We start from the raw sequence: 19,858 nt of genomic DNA on the forward strand, positions 1-19,858 counted from the left end.
ATTCCTGAGGTCTGACCTGCCTTAACTGTGCATATGGGTCTGATGTTACTCGATGTTACCGATTATTTCGCTATGTTGCTAAAGTATACTGATTTGAGTAAGGGGAAGTGGGCGTCCTTATGTTAGGCTGCAATCGCAATGCGAATGCAATTATTTGCATATCACCGCTGATAATATAACTGTATTGCATGTGTATTAGCAGATTAGCAATCCTTGCTGAATCAGGCTCTCAAACCGATCCAGCTCTCAATTCAGCATCATCGGTCCCAATCCGATTCTGCTCATTCTTTCAGTATTATCATCTCCAGTTCTCATTCCAACCTGCTGTTTAATAAAGACATTCCATTCTTGTTCTTGCCTTTGGACACATTATTCTCTGCAGCTCCTCTACCTCCTCACAGCAATACATGAGGAAGTCCTGGCTCAAGCCACCCAGGTTTATTCACACCTCCGAAGTCTTCTGTTCAACCACCCATGCCTGTTCCAGCCCAAACCAACACTCAGATGTGACAAGAATAGCTATAAACTATCTTTGCATGTCCTGTAGGTGTTACAGTTGCTGGTGGCATACATGAAGACATTTACGGATTTACTGAGTAGCGGCTTTCCAAGTCGCTGATTATCAACGGTTTACCTACAGAATTTAAAATGGCAATAGTATTAAGTGCAAAACCAGGTGTATTTTGCACTTACAGTAATACTGTAGTATTGCTGTTTTAAATTCTGTAGGAAAAAAATCATTGATAAGTTTAGTAAATAGACCCATTATGCTGGGTACACACTGCCCGATATATTGGCCGTTCAATTGATCAGCCAATATATCTGCTGCCCGTGTACACACGATATGTCTATGAACGATGTCGTTCACAGACATATCGCATTGGCTGTGCTGCACAACCGATGGACAGATATGTCTGCAGATGTATCTGTCCATCGGCAAGTGTTGATGATGGTCAACAGTGTGTATGAATGATCATCATCTACAGATGATGATGGTCAACAGTGTGTATGAATGATCATCATCTACAGATATATCTGCAGATCACTCTATCAACAGATATATTTGTCAGGTGTGTACCCATCTTTAGTCAATACCTAAAGGGGCCCATTCGTTTGCCGACTTTCTGCATGATGCAGAAAGTCTGCTAGTGGATAGCCGGCAAGGACCAGCGATGTGCGAGCACGCTGGGTCTTTGCCGACCCCGACTATCTATCGAACATGCCAGTCAACCTGATGACGGATGTCGGGTTCGGCATGTTGATAGGGAGGTTGGGCTCCTGCACTGAAGACGTTCAGTGAACGTCTTTCAGTGTGATGCCCGCACCTCAGCAAAATGAAAGTCTGAACGCTGGATGTTCAGACTTTCATGTCGTTAAATGGATAAGCCCCTTTAGACTTCCATATAGGCATTATTTTACTACAGAGGAAGAACAACACCATAAAAAAACTTTGTTTATCTTTAAATGTTATCATTTGTTTACAGAAATTTGTAAAATCTTGTTTTCCTTTATGCTAAATGGTTCATAATATGTTTATCCTGCCAACGTTTTCAGAACTTGTATAATGTGGTTAAAAATAATTTCAAATGATTGAAGAAATCAAAGCACTTATGTTCCGTTTTCTATGTTAAGCACATCAAAAAATTCTACATAAGTGTTTTTCTATGTGCTTAACATAGAAAACACTACAGCTTCAAAACTGTATAGTTTGTAGCAGAAAATGTTATTCTTTTCATTTGAATAATATTAATACTTTGTGTATCATGTAAATCTAATATTCACTGTTATCACAATTGATTGCTACTATTATAAACAGTGTATGAATCCTTATTGTGTTTGTGCATACAATGTTGCATTATGTTACTTTTAGTGTTGCCTACCTAGGTAGTCTGGGCCAGGCTGAGTGAGTAAAGGTGTATGGAAAGATGGAAAAATCTACTCAGGATCACTGTGTAATACTAGAAACGTGATCAAAATTCCAACTTCCTAACAGTTTAAAACCACCTTATTTCTTACACTGAACTTCTGTTAGCCTCATTAGTCATTAGAATGAGTGGACCTACTTTATTATATATTCCCCTGTATATTTATTTAGCCCAACACCATTACATTATTTGACATTCCATCATGGCTACTACTGGAGACACCTGCCTCCACAGCCTACGGCACTACAAATCCCCCATCCCCTTGGAACAATTGCCCTGACCGCGAGACCGTGGGATAGTGCTCAAAAAACAGGACTGTCCTGCTACAAATGGGACGGATGGGATATATGTATTAGCAAGCTTCAAAATCATGATTTATTGCACTGTGATTGCTGACTTCAAAAAAAGGATGGACCATAAAGTATCACGTTTTAGCCTGGGTTTTCCAGAGACAAAGTCAGTACCTTGAATACGGATAGTACAGTCATCATAGTCTGCTAATATTGTGTTTTATTTGTGATACACTGCATGGATTTTCTAAGTTGCCTATCAGTTAATGGACTCTATAATGTAATACCACAACCATCAACTACCATCAATCAAACTTACCCCCGACTAAAATAAAACACAGACATAGGGGCATATTCAATTAGCCGCAGGGTTGTCCCTGCTACTAATTGCCATACCGGTCTTATTCAAATGCTGGGGTTTCCTCGCGCACGAGTCCCTGCAGTCGGACTTTACCTCGCAGCTCCTGGAGGTGCGAGGTAAAATCCTTGTTAATACAATCAAATCGGCCTCGCGCGAACAAACATTCAAATTTAATCTAAAACACATTACAAAACTCCAGTGTCTTTGAGGCCTTTTACTGCATAATCTCTGCAAATGTAACCCACTCCACATATAACAAGGGATAACCTGGTTATTCAATATTTTCATCACTTGATAACTCATACACCATATTTTTCATATCCTGTTATTATTACTGTTACAGTAGCGTAGATTGAGTGTCCTAATTATGCACAACACCATGGAATTGTGCATTATTACAGTATACCTGCGCTCTCCTGCAGACCGTGTGTAAGACGTGAGGCTGCTACATGCAGATTCTGTTATTTCCTCTCTGGAACCTTTACTGTATGTATAAATTTTAGCACCAGTGGGCTATTTATTGTTTTATATTTCAAGCTGTTAATGGTCCCTGTGATACAACAAATGTAATGAAGGCTTCATCTGTTTCTTGAATAAAAGTGATAAGGGGCCATTACCGAAAAAGAACATAATTAAATACAGAGCAGCCTTTTGTAGCAAAATTCTTGTAAAATAAGTGCCCAAAGCTTTACGGGTTTAATATAAAATGAAGTTATTTTTATAGGTGTCCAGCCTCAATACTCAAAATTTAACTATTAGATTATTTCATTTGGATGCAAGTTGAAGAACACATCATAATTTACATCATACCTTTATATTGATCTAAATCTAATACACGTACATTATTAGCATTATGTAGAGCAGGGGTCTTCAACCTTGGCCCCCCTGCTGCTATGGAACTACAGATCCCAGGATGGCCTGCCACAGTTTTAGCATGCTGTTATATCAAAACCGTGGCAAGGCATGCTGGGATGTGTAGTTCCACAGTAGCTGGAGGGCCAAGGTTGAAGACCCATGATGTAGAGTATCTTAACAGCAGGTTTATGCTTTTATAATACATAAGTTATACTAATTATACATATAAATAAACACAGAAAGTCAATGATCTGGCACTCACACCGAAGTATATTCATCCCGACGCCTTCCAATAGGTGCAGCCACACTGGAACAGCTACTGTGCAAAGAAAAAATAGCCAGGCACTGGGGCAGCACTCGCCAATAAAAGAAAGGATACCCAAACTATGATAATAACCAATATTAGCGCTCACTGCCACTCAATATTCCATCATACCTGAGTAGAATGGGGAAAGAATATGGAAAAAAAGAGAAAGTTATAATTAGGTACAGTAAACAAATATAAACAGATATTATTCTAGTGTGCATAACTTCGCCATGTACTGTGTTCTCCCTTGTGTACAAAGCTAAGCACCACTGTGATAAACTCAAGAAGCGTTTCCTGGTGTAATCACTAATGTATGGCAAGGAAATAATTTACACTATCTCGAAACTTGGACATGTAAAAAAAAAAAAAAACACAACATAGCATAGCACTGTATAATAAATTGTTTTTGTCAATAGTAATCGTTTATTGCACTCACTCTTTCTCAGGGTGGAAAGAGCCTTAAGTATATCTTTCCTGGTACCTCTCTCTGAAGGGCAATCAGTATCCCAGTAGACAAATATCCGAGTCCTTCCAGATAAGAAGTAGGATTTTTATTCAGACAAAAGGTTAAAAAATTCCACAGGCAGAGAGATCGAAGTCAACTGGATTAAAGTCACTATATATGTCCATATAAACAGTCTTTGGGATCCTGGATAGTCCCAGATGGTGTGTGGCTGTTCTTATAGATCTTTCAGTGACGTATGTCCGGTAGGATGGTGTCCTTTGCTAAATCCACCAACGTCTTGTTCAAGGTGTCATCCTGTGGACACCAGATCCCATTTTCATACCCATGATTCCTATTCCCCTCCTCACAGGGGGCATGGTGTGTATCTACATAAAAAAAGTCCATTATCTTCCAGATTACACACACAATACACAGTATCACCGGTTCCCATGAACACCTTTATTTCAATAAAAGTTTATAATAAATATTAGTCAATTCCTAGATTCCTAATTTGACTATACTCCATACTGTCAGGCCTCACATCAGATCTCATCACCCGGAAGCATGTACACATCTGCCCGATACCGCCACTGTGCGCCATGTACACTACATATGCGCACAGGCTTTAGACATGGCCATTCATTCCAACACTGATGTGAGGCCTGACAGTATGGCGTATAGTCCGGGCAAGGATGGATTACACATTACCCGTCACTTCTGGCAGAAATACTATGCGTTCCACATGTGTTTTTAGTGATTTTTACCCCGTTTAGGAGCATGAACCACTATAATAAACACATAGGATTCTTCGTTCCGGCAGTAGTCCAAATGTAAATAAATAAATGGAAGTAATATAATATATGCAGTGCTACCAACAGAAGAAACAGAAGAATTGACCCCACTGATATCATATAGTGTGGTCAGCAGGGCCGGATTAAGGCCTGTGGGGGCCCTGGGCAACAAACATGTGAGGGCCCCTATTAAATTTGACAAACTGGGGGTATGCGCAATGGGGACCTTATGCAGAGCCCCCAGTAGTGTCAGTGCCCACAGTGGTAGTGCCCCGTATGCAGTGCACCCAGTGGTAGTGCCCCTTATGCAGTGCCCCTATGCAATACTCCCATTAGTAGTGCCCACTGTAGTAATGCCCTCTGTATAAATGCCTCCAGTAGTAATACCCCTGTAGTTGTGCCCCAAATAGTAATGCCCCCCAGTAGTAATTGGGCGTGTGCCCAATAGTAATGCCCTAGTAGTAATGCTCCCTGTATAAATCCCCAGTAGTAATACCCATATAGTTGTGCCCCCAATAGTAATGCCTCCAGTAGACATTCCCCCTTTAGTAGAGCCCTCTGTACAAATGCCCCCAGTAGTAATGCCCCTCTATTAGTGCCCCCAATACTAATGCTCCCACTCTAGTAGAGCCCCCAATAGTAATGCCCAAAGTAGTAATGTTTCCCCCTCTGAGTAATGCCTCCCCCCAAGTATTGCCGCCAGTAGTAATGCCCCCCCAGTAATGCCCCCAGTAGTAATGCCTCCCCCCTCCCCGAGTAATGCCCCAGTAGTAATGCTCCCCCCTGAGTAATGCCCCCAGTAGTAATGCCCCCGACCAGTAATGCCCCAAGTAGTAATGCCTCCCCCCTCCCCGCGTAATGCCCCAGTAGTAATGCTCCCCCCCGAGTAATGTCCCCTTTAGTAATGCCCCCCGTCAGTAATGCCCCCAGTAGGCCGCTTGCACTAAAAAAAAAAATAAAGCTCATACTTACCTTTAGCTAAGTCCCGCGTCTGCTGCAGCCTGCTCGGCTGCTCCTCTGCACTATGGCAGAGACGTCATGACGTCTCTGCCATAGTGCACTGCGTGAGCCGGAAGCTGGAGCTCGCATGAGCTCAAGCTTCCGACTCCGGCTGCCGCTGTGGATCCCATATGATGTAAGGAGAGACTTAGGGGTATATTTACTAAAGTGAGAGTTTTTAGAAGTGGAGATGTTGCCCATAGCAACCAATCAGAATCTACTTACCATTTAACTAGCACCTTCTAGAAGATAATAGCTAAAATCTGATTGGTTGCTATCGGCAACATCTCCACTTTTAAAAACTCTCACCTTAGTAAATGTACCCCTTATAGTTACGGCTCAAACATTTACATATATCCAACTTTCTGACAAGTGTTTTCTTCACACCAAATCCCCTGTTTTCTGCAGTGCTCAGAAGCGTTAACGCTCAGCATATTACAATGGATATCTACAGGAGAGCTTATTAAGTACCTAGTACAGTATGTTAAAGGTGGGCTGACAGACACGTCAATGTACGTACTTCTAATGCTGTGTTAAAGTGAGGACAAGTTTTGTTTATTTTTATTTAACTAACAATGATTTTGTGTTTGACCCTTAAGAGCCATCTACATCCAATATGTTTCTGTAGAGTGGTGCTGTAAACTGTGACAGACAGTGCTATGACTATTGTGATAGTAGCACTGGGAAAGTTAGGGATGACGTGTATATGTGTCCCAGATTCCTGTAATATGTATTTTAACCCCCAGGAAAAGTCTGTTTTACAAACAGATCTGAGTGTCGGCTTTTGGTAAAAGCCGGAGAATGGGTCCTGGGGGTGTAGATGTGAGAGAGAAGGGAGGGCTCCATCCACAGGGCCATTTCAGGTGTTAGGCCTTTCAGCCTGAGAGCAGGCTAATTAGGGATTACACCTGGAAGTGGCTCAATATAGCTGTGTAAAAGTTTAGATGCAGTGTCTCACACACCCTGGGGAAAACAGACACAGAGGTTTGTTCAGAGACACTGGGACCTTTTGAAAGTACTGTGTTTGTGGGGAGATAGTAGGCTAGGAGTTTTTTCATGTTTGGTTTATTTGATTATGGAGTTCTGTTTCCTGGCTGCTCTGTATAAGGAGGTGTCCACCTACCCCAGGAGAGGGACCCCTACCCCGATCATATCACAATATATACATATATATAAAATAGCTTCCTATTCAGTTATCAATATCAAATAACAATGACCGAAAAGGAAAGGTGAAAGTAAAGTAGAAATAGACTCCGTACTCGGATCTCTCTTCGCAACCCCAGACCTCCTTTCCATAGGAAGCAGCGGTGCTCAGATATCCAGCATCATGTGAAGATGGCGTTTCCTCTCACAAGCTAACTCTGAATACTTTTCGCATGTGTAACGGGCCATTTAGGTGATGATGAATAGGCCCCTAGACTGTATATAAAGAGATGAAATATAGAGGCTATGTGTTCATTAATATAAGAATAATGGTGCTTAGCTTAGTTAAACGTACACAAAGCATGCATACTGTAGCTTATCCTGCATATTTGTGCCCTGTGCCTGCTCCTTTATCCTGTAGTGCTCCTAAAAAGGCCCTTTTTTCTCCATTAAAGGACCATGCATGCACAATTACGGGAGACTTAGAGCCATACGCATTTCAGTTACGTCCACGCTTACAACTGAAGAGGTGTAACAGGGCGGTAGCATTCTGATCTCACATAGGCAAAGTTCAGTGAGGGTGTGTCAGTGCAACTGCTGGTTATGCAGAATTTAACAGAAGCATAAACACACCTTAACAGTGAATACACCAGTGGCATCACAAGGGGGGTGCAGGGGTTGCGGGCCGCGCCCGGGTGTTACCCACCGAGGGGTGATACCAAGGTGCAGACTCCCCCTCAGTGACAGTAGCCGGGTGCTGCACTACATAAAAAGTGCAGCCCTCGGCTCCTGACAACTGTGAGGGAGACGGCTAGCACTGCACACAGGCAGTCCGCACCTGCGGCACCACCCCTACCCCCCAGTAATATCGGGACCACAGGGGTTTGGTCATGAAGCCAAGCCCTTGTCCGCTTTTTTGGCAGTGCGCCACCTGCATACTGTCCCTCCCCGCACCGGGTGACACCACAGGGAGGGACGCCACTGAATACAACGTAGTCCTGGGAATGCAGTATAATGTAACATATAATTATTAAGCACATGATGGTGATCCTGTCTATATACACTAAATGGACTGTACATGTGATAGGGACCAGCCAGTGTCTAAAAATGAGAACGGCATTAGGTCTAGTAAAGATAAAATACATGCCATTGTAGAAAATTTATATATATATATATATATATATATATAAATGTATTCAACTATCTAAGCTCCTATCACTGGGATGACTTAATTGTAGGTTAGGAAATGAATGCAGAGCTCCAATACCATTCCAGTCACTGGCAGGAACTGCATTTATTATGTTAAAGCCCACAGCCAACAAGAGGAGAGGAGAAGATTGTTGCATGACCACCTACTTTAAGGAACAGGAGGGCAAACCTTGGTTTAGTTTCTATAGAAGTGAACCATGCACCCATGTTCATCCTTGGTTCTGCTCCATCAGGTAACTGACTCTCTAATAGAGTAAGAATGTATATTTTAAGTGCATAGTCTGGAATCTGACCCCTAGAGGAGGGGTGGGCCCTCAGGCAGTGGGATTTTCCCTGTACCCCTGTGGTCCAGTCCTACCATGGGTAAAATAGAGTTAAATTCTAATTTATTATATCCAATAGTATGTTACTTTTATTAAATTATGAAAAAATAACTAATTTAGCAATTCCCTTAGCTTCAGACAGTTTGGATAATAAATCCCATACCTGTATTCAGTTGTCAGCAAAAATTACATTAAGGGGAAAATAAGCTCAAAAAAAGGAAAAAAAAAACAGGTAAAAAGAGATCAATGAAAGTTGCTACAGTACAGCCAACAGAGTATGTAAAACCTAAACCTTCAAAGTTCTATTGAAATACTAAGATCTTTATGAGTATATCCGTGAATGGCACAATTTATCCCCTACCTATACATTACCTGTAGTTTTATGTTTAACAGAACTAGAATGATACATTTCATTGCTCCCTTTAATGATATACCGCAAGTGCACTGGAAATGCCAGTACAATCGACTGACCTAGCAATCATCACAGCCGTACACCTACATCAATATTCCTAATCACACAACCTGCTAAGGGGTATTTCAGGTGAAGATTAGGAAGGACGGTCTCACAGAGGAGCTCTAGCTAATAAATGTAGCTCAAAATATAGTATCCTATACAGCCCAGATAAAAGACTTGTGCTTAGTGTGTTTCATTATGACCTCAAGTCTCTGTAACACTGGACGGTGCTACTGTGCTTTTGTATGCTCTTGCCCTCCTCTCTGCATTTAATGGCTGTAATATTATGCCGGGGGCTACAGATATGGTTCCCTGCTGATGTGTCTGTTTTCTGCTTGTTTGTGGAAGGGTGATTCATGCACAGAGCTTTGTCCTGTTTAACCTACATAAAAAAATGCCATTGGGGCACTTTATGCACATTATTATGTAGATCACTTTTAATGAGCTTCAATTAAATGAGGCCTGAATTATGTACTCAGTGTAATTACAGTATGTGGTATTAAGATTTTGTCTGTGGTTCAGAAAGACCTACAGGTTTAAAATCAGCATAATATGTAAAGAACAGGACACACTGTGCCTTGAACAATAATTTTAGATTTCTTAATTGGAGTTTTAAATTACAGTCATTTACTACCTGTCTTGTTTTACATATGTGGTTTATTTTAAAAATAAATAAACCTTTTAGAGGGGAAAAAAGAACTTGTAAAAATCTGCTTATATATTGTCTAGGTGCAGGGCTATTGCTGAACCAAATACAGATACAAATGTTTGCGGTGAGTCTTCACCGACTTTGAATGCCTAATAAGCCTCAATAACCAGTGGTGATGTTACTGTGGAAGTCACAGCCAACCATACTGTAGATTGTGACTTATGAAAGGATTGCAGTGAAAAGAGTGGAGAAGTTGCCCATAGCAACCAATCAGCTTTGAAATAGCATTTTTCAAGTACATGCTATAAAATGATAATGAGAAGCTGATTGGTTGCTACTTCCCCCTGGGAGGGATCCTATCAGATCCCTCCCAGTACCCCCTGTGGCGCAGATCTTTCTGCACGTGTGCAGAAGGACACCAGAGGGACTACTGGGTCATAAACCCGGAAGTCCCTCTGTTGCAAGGACAGCTCTTACCGAGAGAACTGTCCTTTGTTATTTTATTCATGTATACCAGCTTTATTTTTTACACCGGTATGCATGCAATGAGTGGTGGGATGCATCGCATGCAAAATGCGATGCTTGATGCATCCTGTACCCTGTCTCCAAACAGCCACAGCCTGTCAATCAGGCAGCAGCTTGGGGAATGGTGTGCGATGATGTAGGGCCCGTTCTGCACATGCACGGAATGTGCCAGCGCCTCCATATGCAATAGTGTGCACTCAGGGGAACATGCACCATAGGGATTTTCAAAAACTGCACAAACATCAGCACAGCGTACATCTCTGAATCTGGATCACTGAGTGTAAAACTTTGGAAAAGTGTTTGTTTGGTTTTTAAATTCTAATACTTTTCTTATCGGTCCTTTTGCAACTTTTTCATTTATTTTTTTTTTTCTCCTGACATCTGGTGCTTTTCAGTATTTATATCATCACAGTTGTTTTTTCTTGTTGCCCTGGGATACAACACAATGTTCTGGGCTTTTTGGGGTTTTATACAATTGAATCTAGAAATAAGCTTCCTGTTACATGCTAGGACTATGAAAATAACACTTCCCGGTAATGACAGGCAAGACTGGATAGCAGGAGGATGCAAGGAAGACACAAGAAAGCCTATAATAGAAGTTGCAGGAGGATAAGTGCATGCTAGTAAAATAAAATTATCTGAACATGGAAAACTCCTATAATAAATCATTTAGCGAACAAGAACATTTCACATATTATGAGGGTAAGCAGGAACTACTTGAAAGCCAAATGTTCAAGATAGATCAAACCTTCTCCTGTACCAAACTGATTAAATCTGATCCCCGCTGTGACATACTAAGACACATTTAGTCTGGAGAGGGTGTATGCCTATCTCAAACTAACCATTATGTTAGTGCACCTTTGTTATGTAATGGATTTCATAATTCAATACATTTCCAACATATGCAGTGCGCTCCTATACTTGTCATGTGTTGTATTGTACTTCTGCAATGCTCATGCTCTTGGTTTGAGAGTGAGAACTATAATTTTCAAGTTGGAGTGTTAATAGACTGCGGAGTGGTAGCAGGTGAATGTCATCACCGCCTCACTGGAATGCACCTAACACATTGGAGTGTAATAACACAATCACAATTGCTTATTTTACATTTTATATCCCCAAAGCAGTTAAGCTCTTTTTATGTTTGTTGTTATTATTATTATTATTATTTTTATTATTATCATCATATAACTGATCCAATATAACACTTCTGTGTGCAACTAAAGCTGGCTACACACCAAAAAAAATATCTTTCTTACCAGCCCCAGCCAATTAGTTGACCGGCTGGAATAAAAAGCTGGTAATGGATGAGAGCCAATGACAATCAACAAACGGGTCCAGACAAGTTGGTTAAATTAATTTGATTTAATAAATTAGTCTGAATGACCGTTTTTGTCACTTTTCCGGTGTTTTGGATGAAATGGTCAACTCCCATACATTACCAGCTTTAAGTTCCAACCAGCCTACTAGTTGGCTGGTTGGAAAAATAATAATTATGTGTGTGGCAAGCTTAAACTGATTGCAGTGAGGCTGTCTTTCTCTGAAGTCTCTGCACTAATGGGCTCTGCTTACCAGCTGTATGATTTGGCTGGAGGCTTCATTAAATTCATTATTCTGGTTCTCCTATTATAAAACATGCATCTCAGCTGTACTGTAATGACCCTTTAACTCTTTAAGAGCCAGTAACTTTGAAAACAAGGTCCCCTTATAATGGATATTGCTATCAGTCCTCAATTAAAATCACATTAAAGTTAGGGATAGAGATGAGAAACTGTGCCTTCACCCCAGTTCCACCTAAGCTGTCCACCTGAACTATCCAAACTCCAATGTGATCAAACTCAAAATTGTAGCAAAAAATCCATGACTAAGCCTATCTAAAATCCCAATTAGAGTGTTTAACTATGTGATCTTGAAGCCAGCACTCATGGGGTGGGAAATGAAGTACAGCTGGGTAGCAACCAAGGACGCTGGGAGCTGCCACGGGCCCAGGTATTGAAGGACGTGGCCAAAACCCAAGGAATCATGGTCATGTCCCCTCAAAGGAAAGGGGGAAAAAAGCCGCATGGGGTGGTTTTGCCGTCGGCTGCTCAGGGGCCCCACAGCTTCCACTGGGCCCCTTCAACAAGCCCGAGCCTCGGTAATTAGTACCTGCTCCCCCCTCAATCCTCTTGGCATCCCTGGGAGCAGCTGATATTCACAGTTTCTATCTTTTTAAGACTTAAAGGAACATATTAAAGTTATTTTGTGGGAAATCCGCTGAAAACAGACATTTTTGGGGGATCCCTGCAAAAACTATGCATTCTCAGGAAGTATCAAAGAGGGTCTTCCACTGTTCTTCTACACTGTTGGTTATACCAAGCTTGCCCTGGCAGCAAACAGCATCTGAAGATGGCAAAGGCCAATAGTAGCCTACCAGCTATAGTAGTGCATTTTGTACTATAGAGAGATCATCTGGATCCCTCACTCCTTTGGCTCCCACTGACATATGCGCAGGCCGTTGGCTGCGCATGTGCAGCACACGCACAGGGTTAGAACATGGAAACTAAGTGAAACAGTAGCTATCACTTCGATTGTAGCAATTTGCTGTGACAGGCAGACTGTAATAAATGTGCAGTATGAGGCAGGGATGGACTGGGGCTGTAGTTCAGCCCTGGCAGTCCACCCTATACGTGCACTTTAGGCGCGGGCGCTCACGAAGGGGGTGTGCCTCGAGTCTCTTCCCAGCCCATCACTGCCATGGCGGCCCTTCCCTCCCCCTGAGTGGCCGTGGCGGCCCTTCCCTCCCCCTGAGTGGCGTGTATAACCTGTATAGGGCACAGTGGGGTGGAGGGTGGAGGCACTTCCTCCCTCCTTGTGCCAGCCCAGAGGGCATTGCCAGAAGTGCCCGATGACCAGTATGGCCCTGGTATGAGGTCATTTTCATGACCACATTGTGAGTTGGGGCAAAATTTTCATGTTGATAAATACACTCCTAATCAAGACAGAGAGCATCAGAGCTGATTTAAGGCCCCACCAGGCTTTAGAAAAAATACTGGTTTGTGTTTCCTGTTGCCTATCTGTTCATCAAAAAGAACAAAACTTAAGAACAAGTTAGTGTAGCTCTGGACCCTCAGAAGCATAGGTTAAAAATGGATGATCAGGTTCTGGAGTGAATAATTATTAGTGTTGGTGACAGTGAAAACATAATCTCATGCAGCTTCAGCATCAAAACCTATTGATGAGTTCTAAAAGCATTCAAATGTTTTTGTTATTTTTACTCCTTCACTGTAAAAAATACATTCAGGCAATATTAAAAAAACAAATCCCACAGCAAACACACAAAAATAATCTTACTGTTCTGACCCATCTATATAATAAGAGAACATGTCTGTCTGTCTATTTGTCTGTTTGTCCTTTATACACGTCCAGAGTTTTGGACCTAGTGCCACCAAATTTGGTGAGGTGGTGTAGTTTGACCAGGATTAGGCTTTTGACTAATTTTGAACTTTATCATGGCCACACACTGTCACATAATCCCTAAAAATGGGGGACACTTAAATTACACAGATTCCGGAGCTGGCTGATGTGGAAATTGGCAGTCTGTCAAAAACCTGTGAGAAAGCTACAAAAGTATCCTTTTAACCTCACAGTCTGAGAAAGTGTCAAACTTTACGACTCATGCAAGTTCATATTAAATCCCAAGTTAGTCCTTTTTAAAGTGACCATATATATTAGTCAGCCCTCTGTGTTTGCATTATGTCTGAATATGAAGGGGAACTAAACATCATTTGCAGGTAGTCATTTCTCATAGCCTGTTAAGGGAAAACTTGCCTAGAGCTAGTGGGCTAATCTGTAGGTATTTGTCTTACTTCCAATACAATTACCTTGTCTAGAATATCCTTGGTTTATTTCCCAGCAGTATTATGGTAATATTATGAGCAGTGATAAGCGAATCCTCTGTGGTTCTGCTCTCCTTTCTGTTCCGTTATTCCACCAAACAGTCACAATTTAGCTGTGAGAGCTGGTTTGAATATACAGCTCGGCCACAGTATGGTGATCAGTGTGACTAGTCCACTGTTAACAAGAAACACAAATATTTTCACTAATTTCAGACACTTCAAATTAGATCTATACCAGAGAACACACCCTAAACTTGTAGGTATTAAGTTAACACACTTTGAAATTAATGAGGCCATTCATTTAAATGTTTCCACAGGTATGCTAATAAATCCATAAAGGGTCTGATTATTAGTCAGATGCATCGATGATGTCAGACGCAGTGGAGCAATGTTTTGCGCACGCATCAGAGTCTCACGGCCCATGTGTCCTGATTTTATCTGTACAGAGTCGCAGCACAAATTTAGACGAATGGTATCAGAAATGTAAGGGATGTTCCTGGATGGTGACTGGTAGCAGGGGCGCCGACAGCCGCGCCAGCCCAGGGGAAGAAATGGGTGTGACCTAATCATGGTAGGCGTGGCCACGCCCCCTTAGAAAAAATACATTTGCGAATCAGCGCTGCACGCTGGGGAGGGGGGCGATGTGAGCCCCTCAGATCGGCGCATATCAAGTGGGGGGCGCGATCAGTGTGAACGGTCTCCCCACAGGCATAGAAGACTGCTGTGACTGCTACTTAGCAGACGCGAGCAGTTTCCCAGTACAGCCCAGCACACAGCAGCGTGTGCTCACCTGTTTTGATGTAAAAGGGAGGGGGGTGGCGCCAGACCTGGGCCCCCGCCGGGCCCCTCCAGCAAGCCCAGGCCCAGGTAATTAGTACCCGCCCCCCCCCTCTTGGGTAATGCCGGGTGGCTAAAATGACGCACAGAGAGCGTGTCTTATGAGATTGTTGCAGGGGTGTTTCTGAAAGTGGTTGCATACAGAGACATCCAGCAGCTCACATAAGATCCCATACTCAGACAGAGAAACTGCTCCTACCATCCAGAGTTTTGTAGGTGCACCCTATGGTGCATCTAAAGTTGCATCAGACGGTAATACAGCATCTACAGGTGCAACAAGTGGGTGTCTCAGTCCTTGCTCATTCGGACGCATGGGGAGGGCTCTATAGTGGCATTAGCATAAAGGTACCGGCGCGACTGTGGCAAAAGACACAAGGACGGCCTCAACTGCATCCGACTCAGAATCAAAGTGAATTGCAATTGAGATTATATATTTGGACATCGTTCTGTAGTTATTTGGTGAATTACAATTGATCCTGTAAATGTGTTTCCACATTAATAGAGCTTTGGGGAAATGAAATTCAATACAAAACCAGACCTGTTATATTATATAATATAATTGCCCCTTTAAATCCTGCAGCTAAAACTGTTGAAGTTGCAGAATCTTTCAAAAATGTTACATAGTAAATGTAGCCCTTAAAGTCTTTTATTAAGTGCCTCATTTATTTGGTAGTTTGAAAGTTACTATTATTTCCTAAACATAATTGCAATGGGAGACTTCAATATTTTGAATAATCGCATAGTGTTAACAAATAAATGTACCTTTACAGACTTCCATCTGTCTGTTGATATGACAAAAAGCCTGTTAATGTTGCTTGTGACTCTTGGATAGTTCACTTATATAACCAATCATATTATTTCTAGCTATCATTTTCTACAAAATATACCAGATAAATTTTATTTGATTTGTTGCTTTGCTACAACGCCGCCACCCTGAAGGATTCAATGATCTTTAGGATTTTAGTTTGTGCTGCGATTTCCTCTGTGTAAAGGCCCCCATACATCAGCAATTGATTGCTGCAATTGTGCAATTTGCAATCAATTTGTGCATAAAAATCTTTCACTTTTTCAATCGATTGTGGCAATTTTGCAATTGATTGAAAAAGGGAAAGATTTTTATACACAATCGATTGCAAATTGCACGATTGCTGCAATCAATTGCTGATGTACAGTATGTGGGCCTTATGTTCCAGCAGAGGTCATGTTACCTGTGTAACTGAACCTTAACACCTGACGTGTTGATTGACACTGTGAATACGGCAGCGAGTGGCAGGAGTTTACCTTTGTGTTTACAAAACTTATACATTATTTATTACTGTACTGTAAAGTTACTGGATTAGAGATGCATTAGACCACATGGATTCATTGTGGATTAGCCTATTTACCTTCTTTTTTTATTTGTTTCTAGGACACGTTCAAGGTGAGCAAGTATGAAGTATCCCCAGACATGAAGTATGTTCTGCTTGCATTTAATGTCAAGCCGGTAAGTAGAAAGATTTAGCTGTTGTCTTTGACCTTTTTTGAAACCTGCGAAAATGTATCATCAAAATAAAAGCTTCATTCTCATATGCTGTCACCACAGGGCAGACCAGACTGCCGTATGCTAATACAGGGAACACTGCCATCTAGCAGACAAGAGAGAACATTATTTTACTATAAGATAGTACCAGGAATTGTCCTGTTATGTAATAATAATCCTATTATAAAAGTATGCCTAATGTATATACCATTGATCTTCTGCATATCTGTTAATACAATTACATATACATGCTGCTTTGAGGGAAATATAACCTTTGTTAAGATTTTCAAAAATAAATAATAAGAATAATACAGCATACAGTGGGCCTGATTCAGAGCCGGACGCTCTGACAAGAGCGCTCGCTCTGAATCAGGGCCCTCCTACCTAATATTGGAGCGGCCTCCTGGCCGCTCGCATAGCTGTGGGTGACCATCGCGACCATCGGGCTTGCGACGAGACCCTGCGGTAGGGTCTCGCTGCTGCAAGCGCAGGAGTGCTTTTGGCTCTATCAGAGCCAAAAGCACTCCCACTGACATCACTAGACATCACTAGTGATGTCAGTGAGCCGGACCCAGACGGTAGGCGTTCCCATGGGAACGCCTCCGTCTGGGCAGCAACGCCCCCGGCACTCCTACCAAAGGGGGCGTGCTGTCATTCACCATCGACAGCACGCTCCCTTTGGTGCGAGACCCATAGCGACACATGCACACTAGGGCACCATCGACCCGCTTGCAAGCGCTCAGTGCTCGCGAGCGGGTCTGAATCAGTCCCAGTATGCAAAACCAGATATTAAAAAATAAACGTGTAAATGGATATATAAATAATAAAATATGGAAAATAATAGTGATGCATATGATGATATTAAAGTAAATGAGATAATATAAAATAAAATAAAGCACTTGCATAAAGTAACAAGCTGTCCCCCAAGTTTCTTTGCACAAGTTATTTGTTTAAATTGATATATTATTTACATATATATATTAGGGGTGTGCACCGGCCACTTTTCGTGTTTTGTGTTTTGGTTTTGGATCTGGATATTTCTTCGTGTTTTGGATCTGGATTGGTTTTGCCAAAACCACCCTTCCGTGTTTTGGGTTCTGGGTTTTGTGTTTTGGATCTGTATTTTTTGAAAAAAAGCATAAAAACAGCTAAAATCACAGAATTTGTAGGTTTTTCTGCTCCTATGCTATTATTAACCTCAATAACCTTAATTTCCACTCATTTCCAGTCTATTCTGAACACCTCACAATAGTGTTTTTATGTCCAAAAGGTTGCACCGAGGTAGCTGGATGACTATGCTAAGCGACACGAGTGGGCGGCACAAACACGTGACCCATCTAGGCGTGAAACTGCAGTGGCAGACAGGATGGCAGTTTGAAAAACTAGGCCCCAAACTGTACATAATGCAAAGAAAAAAAAGAGGTGCAAGATGGAATTGTCCTTGGGCCCTCCCACCCACCCTTATGTTGTATAAACAGGACATGCACACTTTAACAAACCAATCATTTCAGCGCCAGGGTCTGCCACACAACTGTGGCTGAAATGATTGGTTCGTTTGGGCCCCCACAAAACAAGCTGGCAATTAATCTGTCCCTGCACAAACTGGCTCTACGGAGGCAAGATGTCATCCTCATCCTCCTCATCCACCGATTCCTCACCCTCTTCAGTGTGTACATCCTCATCCTCACAGAGTATTAATTCGTCCCCGCTGGAATCCACCACCACAGGTCCCTCTGTACGTTCTGGAGGCTTTTCTCCCTGGAAGAGTTGATAATTCATTTTATGAACATCATCTTCTCCACATTTTGTGGAAGCAACCTCCTACGCCTTTCGCTGACAAGGTTCCCGGCTGCACTAAACACTCTTTCGGAGTACACACTGGAGGGGGGGCAACTCAGGTAAAATAGAGCCAGTTTGTACAGGGACCTCCAAATTGCTTCTTTTTCCTGCCAGTACAGGTACGGACTGTCTGACATGCCTACTTGGATGCTGTCACCGATGTAATCCTTTAACAGACAGATGCACGCTTGTCGCTGCTGCTTTGAGGATGCAAGTGCGGCTACAGCCCACACAATTCACAAAGACAGAAAAAGGAAGAAGAATATTTTTATTGTTTGTGTAGCACACTTTGAGGGTGTCACCACCCTTTAACAGACAGACGCACGCTTGTCGCTGCTGCTTTGAGGATGCAAGTGCGGCTACAGCCCACACAATTCACAAAGACAGAAAAAAAAAGAACAATATTTTTATTGTTTGTGTAGCACACTTTGAGGGTGTCACCACCCTTTAACAGACAGACGCACGCTTGTCGCTGCTGCTTTAAGGATGCAGGTGCGGCTACAGCCCACACATTTCACAAAGACAGAAAAAAAAAGAACAATATTTTTATTGTTTGTGTAGCACACTTTGAGGGTGTCACCACCCTTTAACAGACAGACGCACGCTTGTTGCTGCTGCTTTAAGGATGCAGGTGCGGCTACAGCCCACACATTTCACAAAGACCGAAAAAAAAAGAACAATATTTTTATTGTTTGTGTAGCACACTTTGAGGGTGTCACCACCCTTTAACAGACAGATGCACGCTTGTCGCTGCTGCTTTGAGGATGCAGGTGGAATCTAGACGGGATTTGGAACCGGGGACACACTACCTCCATCAATTGTCTAAATCCCACTGCACTAATGGCGGATACCGGACGCACGTCTAACACCAACATAGCAGTAAAGGCCTCAGTTATACGTTTTGCTTCAGGATGACTGCTGTCGTACTTCATCCTCATCGCTAGGGACTGTTGGAGGGTCAATTGTTTAGTAAAAGTAGTGATGTTCCTACTTCCTATCTGGGATGATGAACAACTCCCAGCAGCAGCAACAGCACTAGGAGGAAGTGGTTCTTGATCTTTCCCTATTTTATTTTTATCGGAGAAAGTTTGGTCCTCCATTTATGTTATATTGATATATACGTGCGGCTAAAGCGCACACAAACACAGAAAATATTTTTTTATTTTTGCTGGAGAGTAGTGCACTTTGTGGGTTACACCACCCTTTAAGAAATGAGCCAGCCGGCTCTTTACTTATGGGACACAGGCGCACGCTTGGCGCTGCTCCTTTGTTGATGCACGTGCAGCCACAGTGCACATAAGTCACAAACACAGAAAATATTTTTTTTTTTGGTTTGGACTGGAGTGTACTTTGGGGGTTACAGCACCCTTTAACGGTCAAGCCAGCTGGCCCTTTACTTATGACACAGGCACACGCTTGGCACTACTTTGTTGATGCACGTGCGGCTACTGCGCACACAATTCACAAACACAGAAAATAATTTTTTTTTTGGTTTGGACTGGAGTGTACTTT

At 42.2% G+C, this 19,858-nt stretch overlaps 1 protein-coding gene across 1 annotated transcript in view; it reads left to right on the forward strand.

Moving 5' to 3' along the window:
- DPP6 (dipeptidyl peptidase like 6) overlaps positions 1-19,858 on the forward strand; it is a 587,423-nt gene that overhangs the window by 350,862 nt on the left and 216,703 nt on the right. Inside the window, exon 5 of the mRNA XM_088450360.1 lies at positions 16,397-16,471. Within this exon, the coding sequence (XP_088306486.1) occupies positions 16,397-16,471 (75 nt within the window). The remainder of the gene's footprint in view (positions 1-16,396; positions 16,472-19,858) is intronic.

This window comes from Taudactylus pleione, unplaced genomic scaffold (assembly GCF_031769625.1).
Source record: "Taudactylus pleione unplaced genomic scaffold, aTauple2 ptg000517l, whole genome shotgun sequence".
NCBI classification, from domain to species: domain Eukaryota; kingdom Metazoa; phylum Chordata; class Amphibia; order Anura; family Myobatrachidae; genus Taudactylus; species Taudactylus pleione.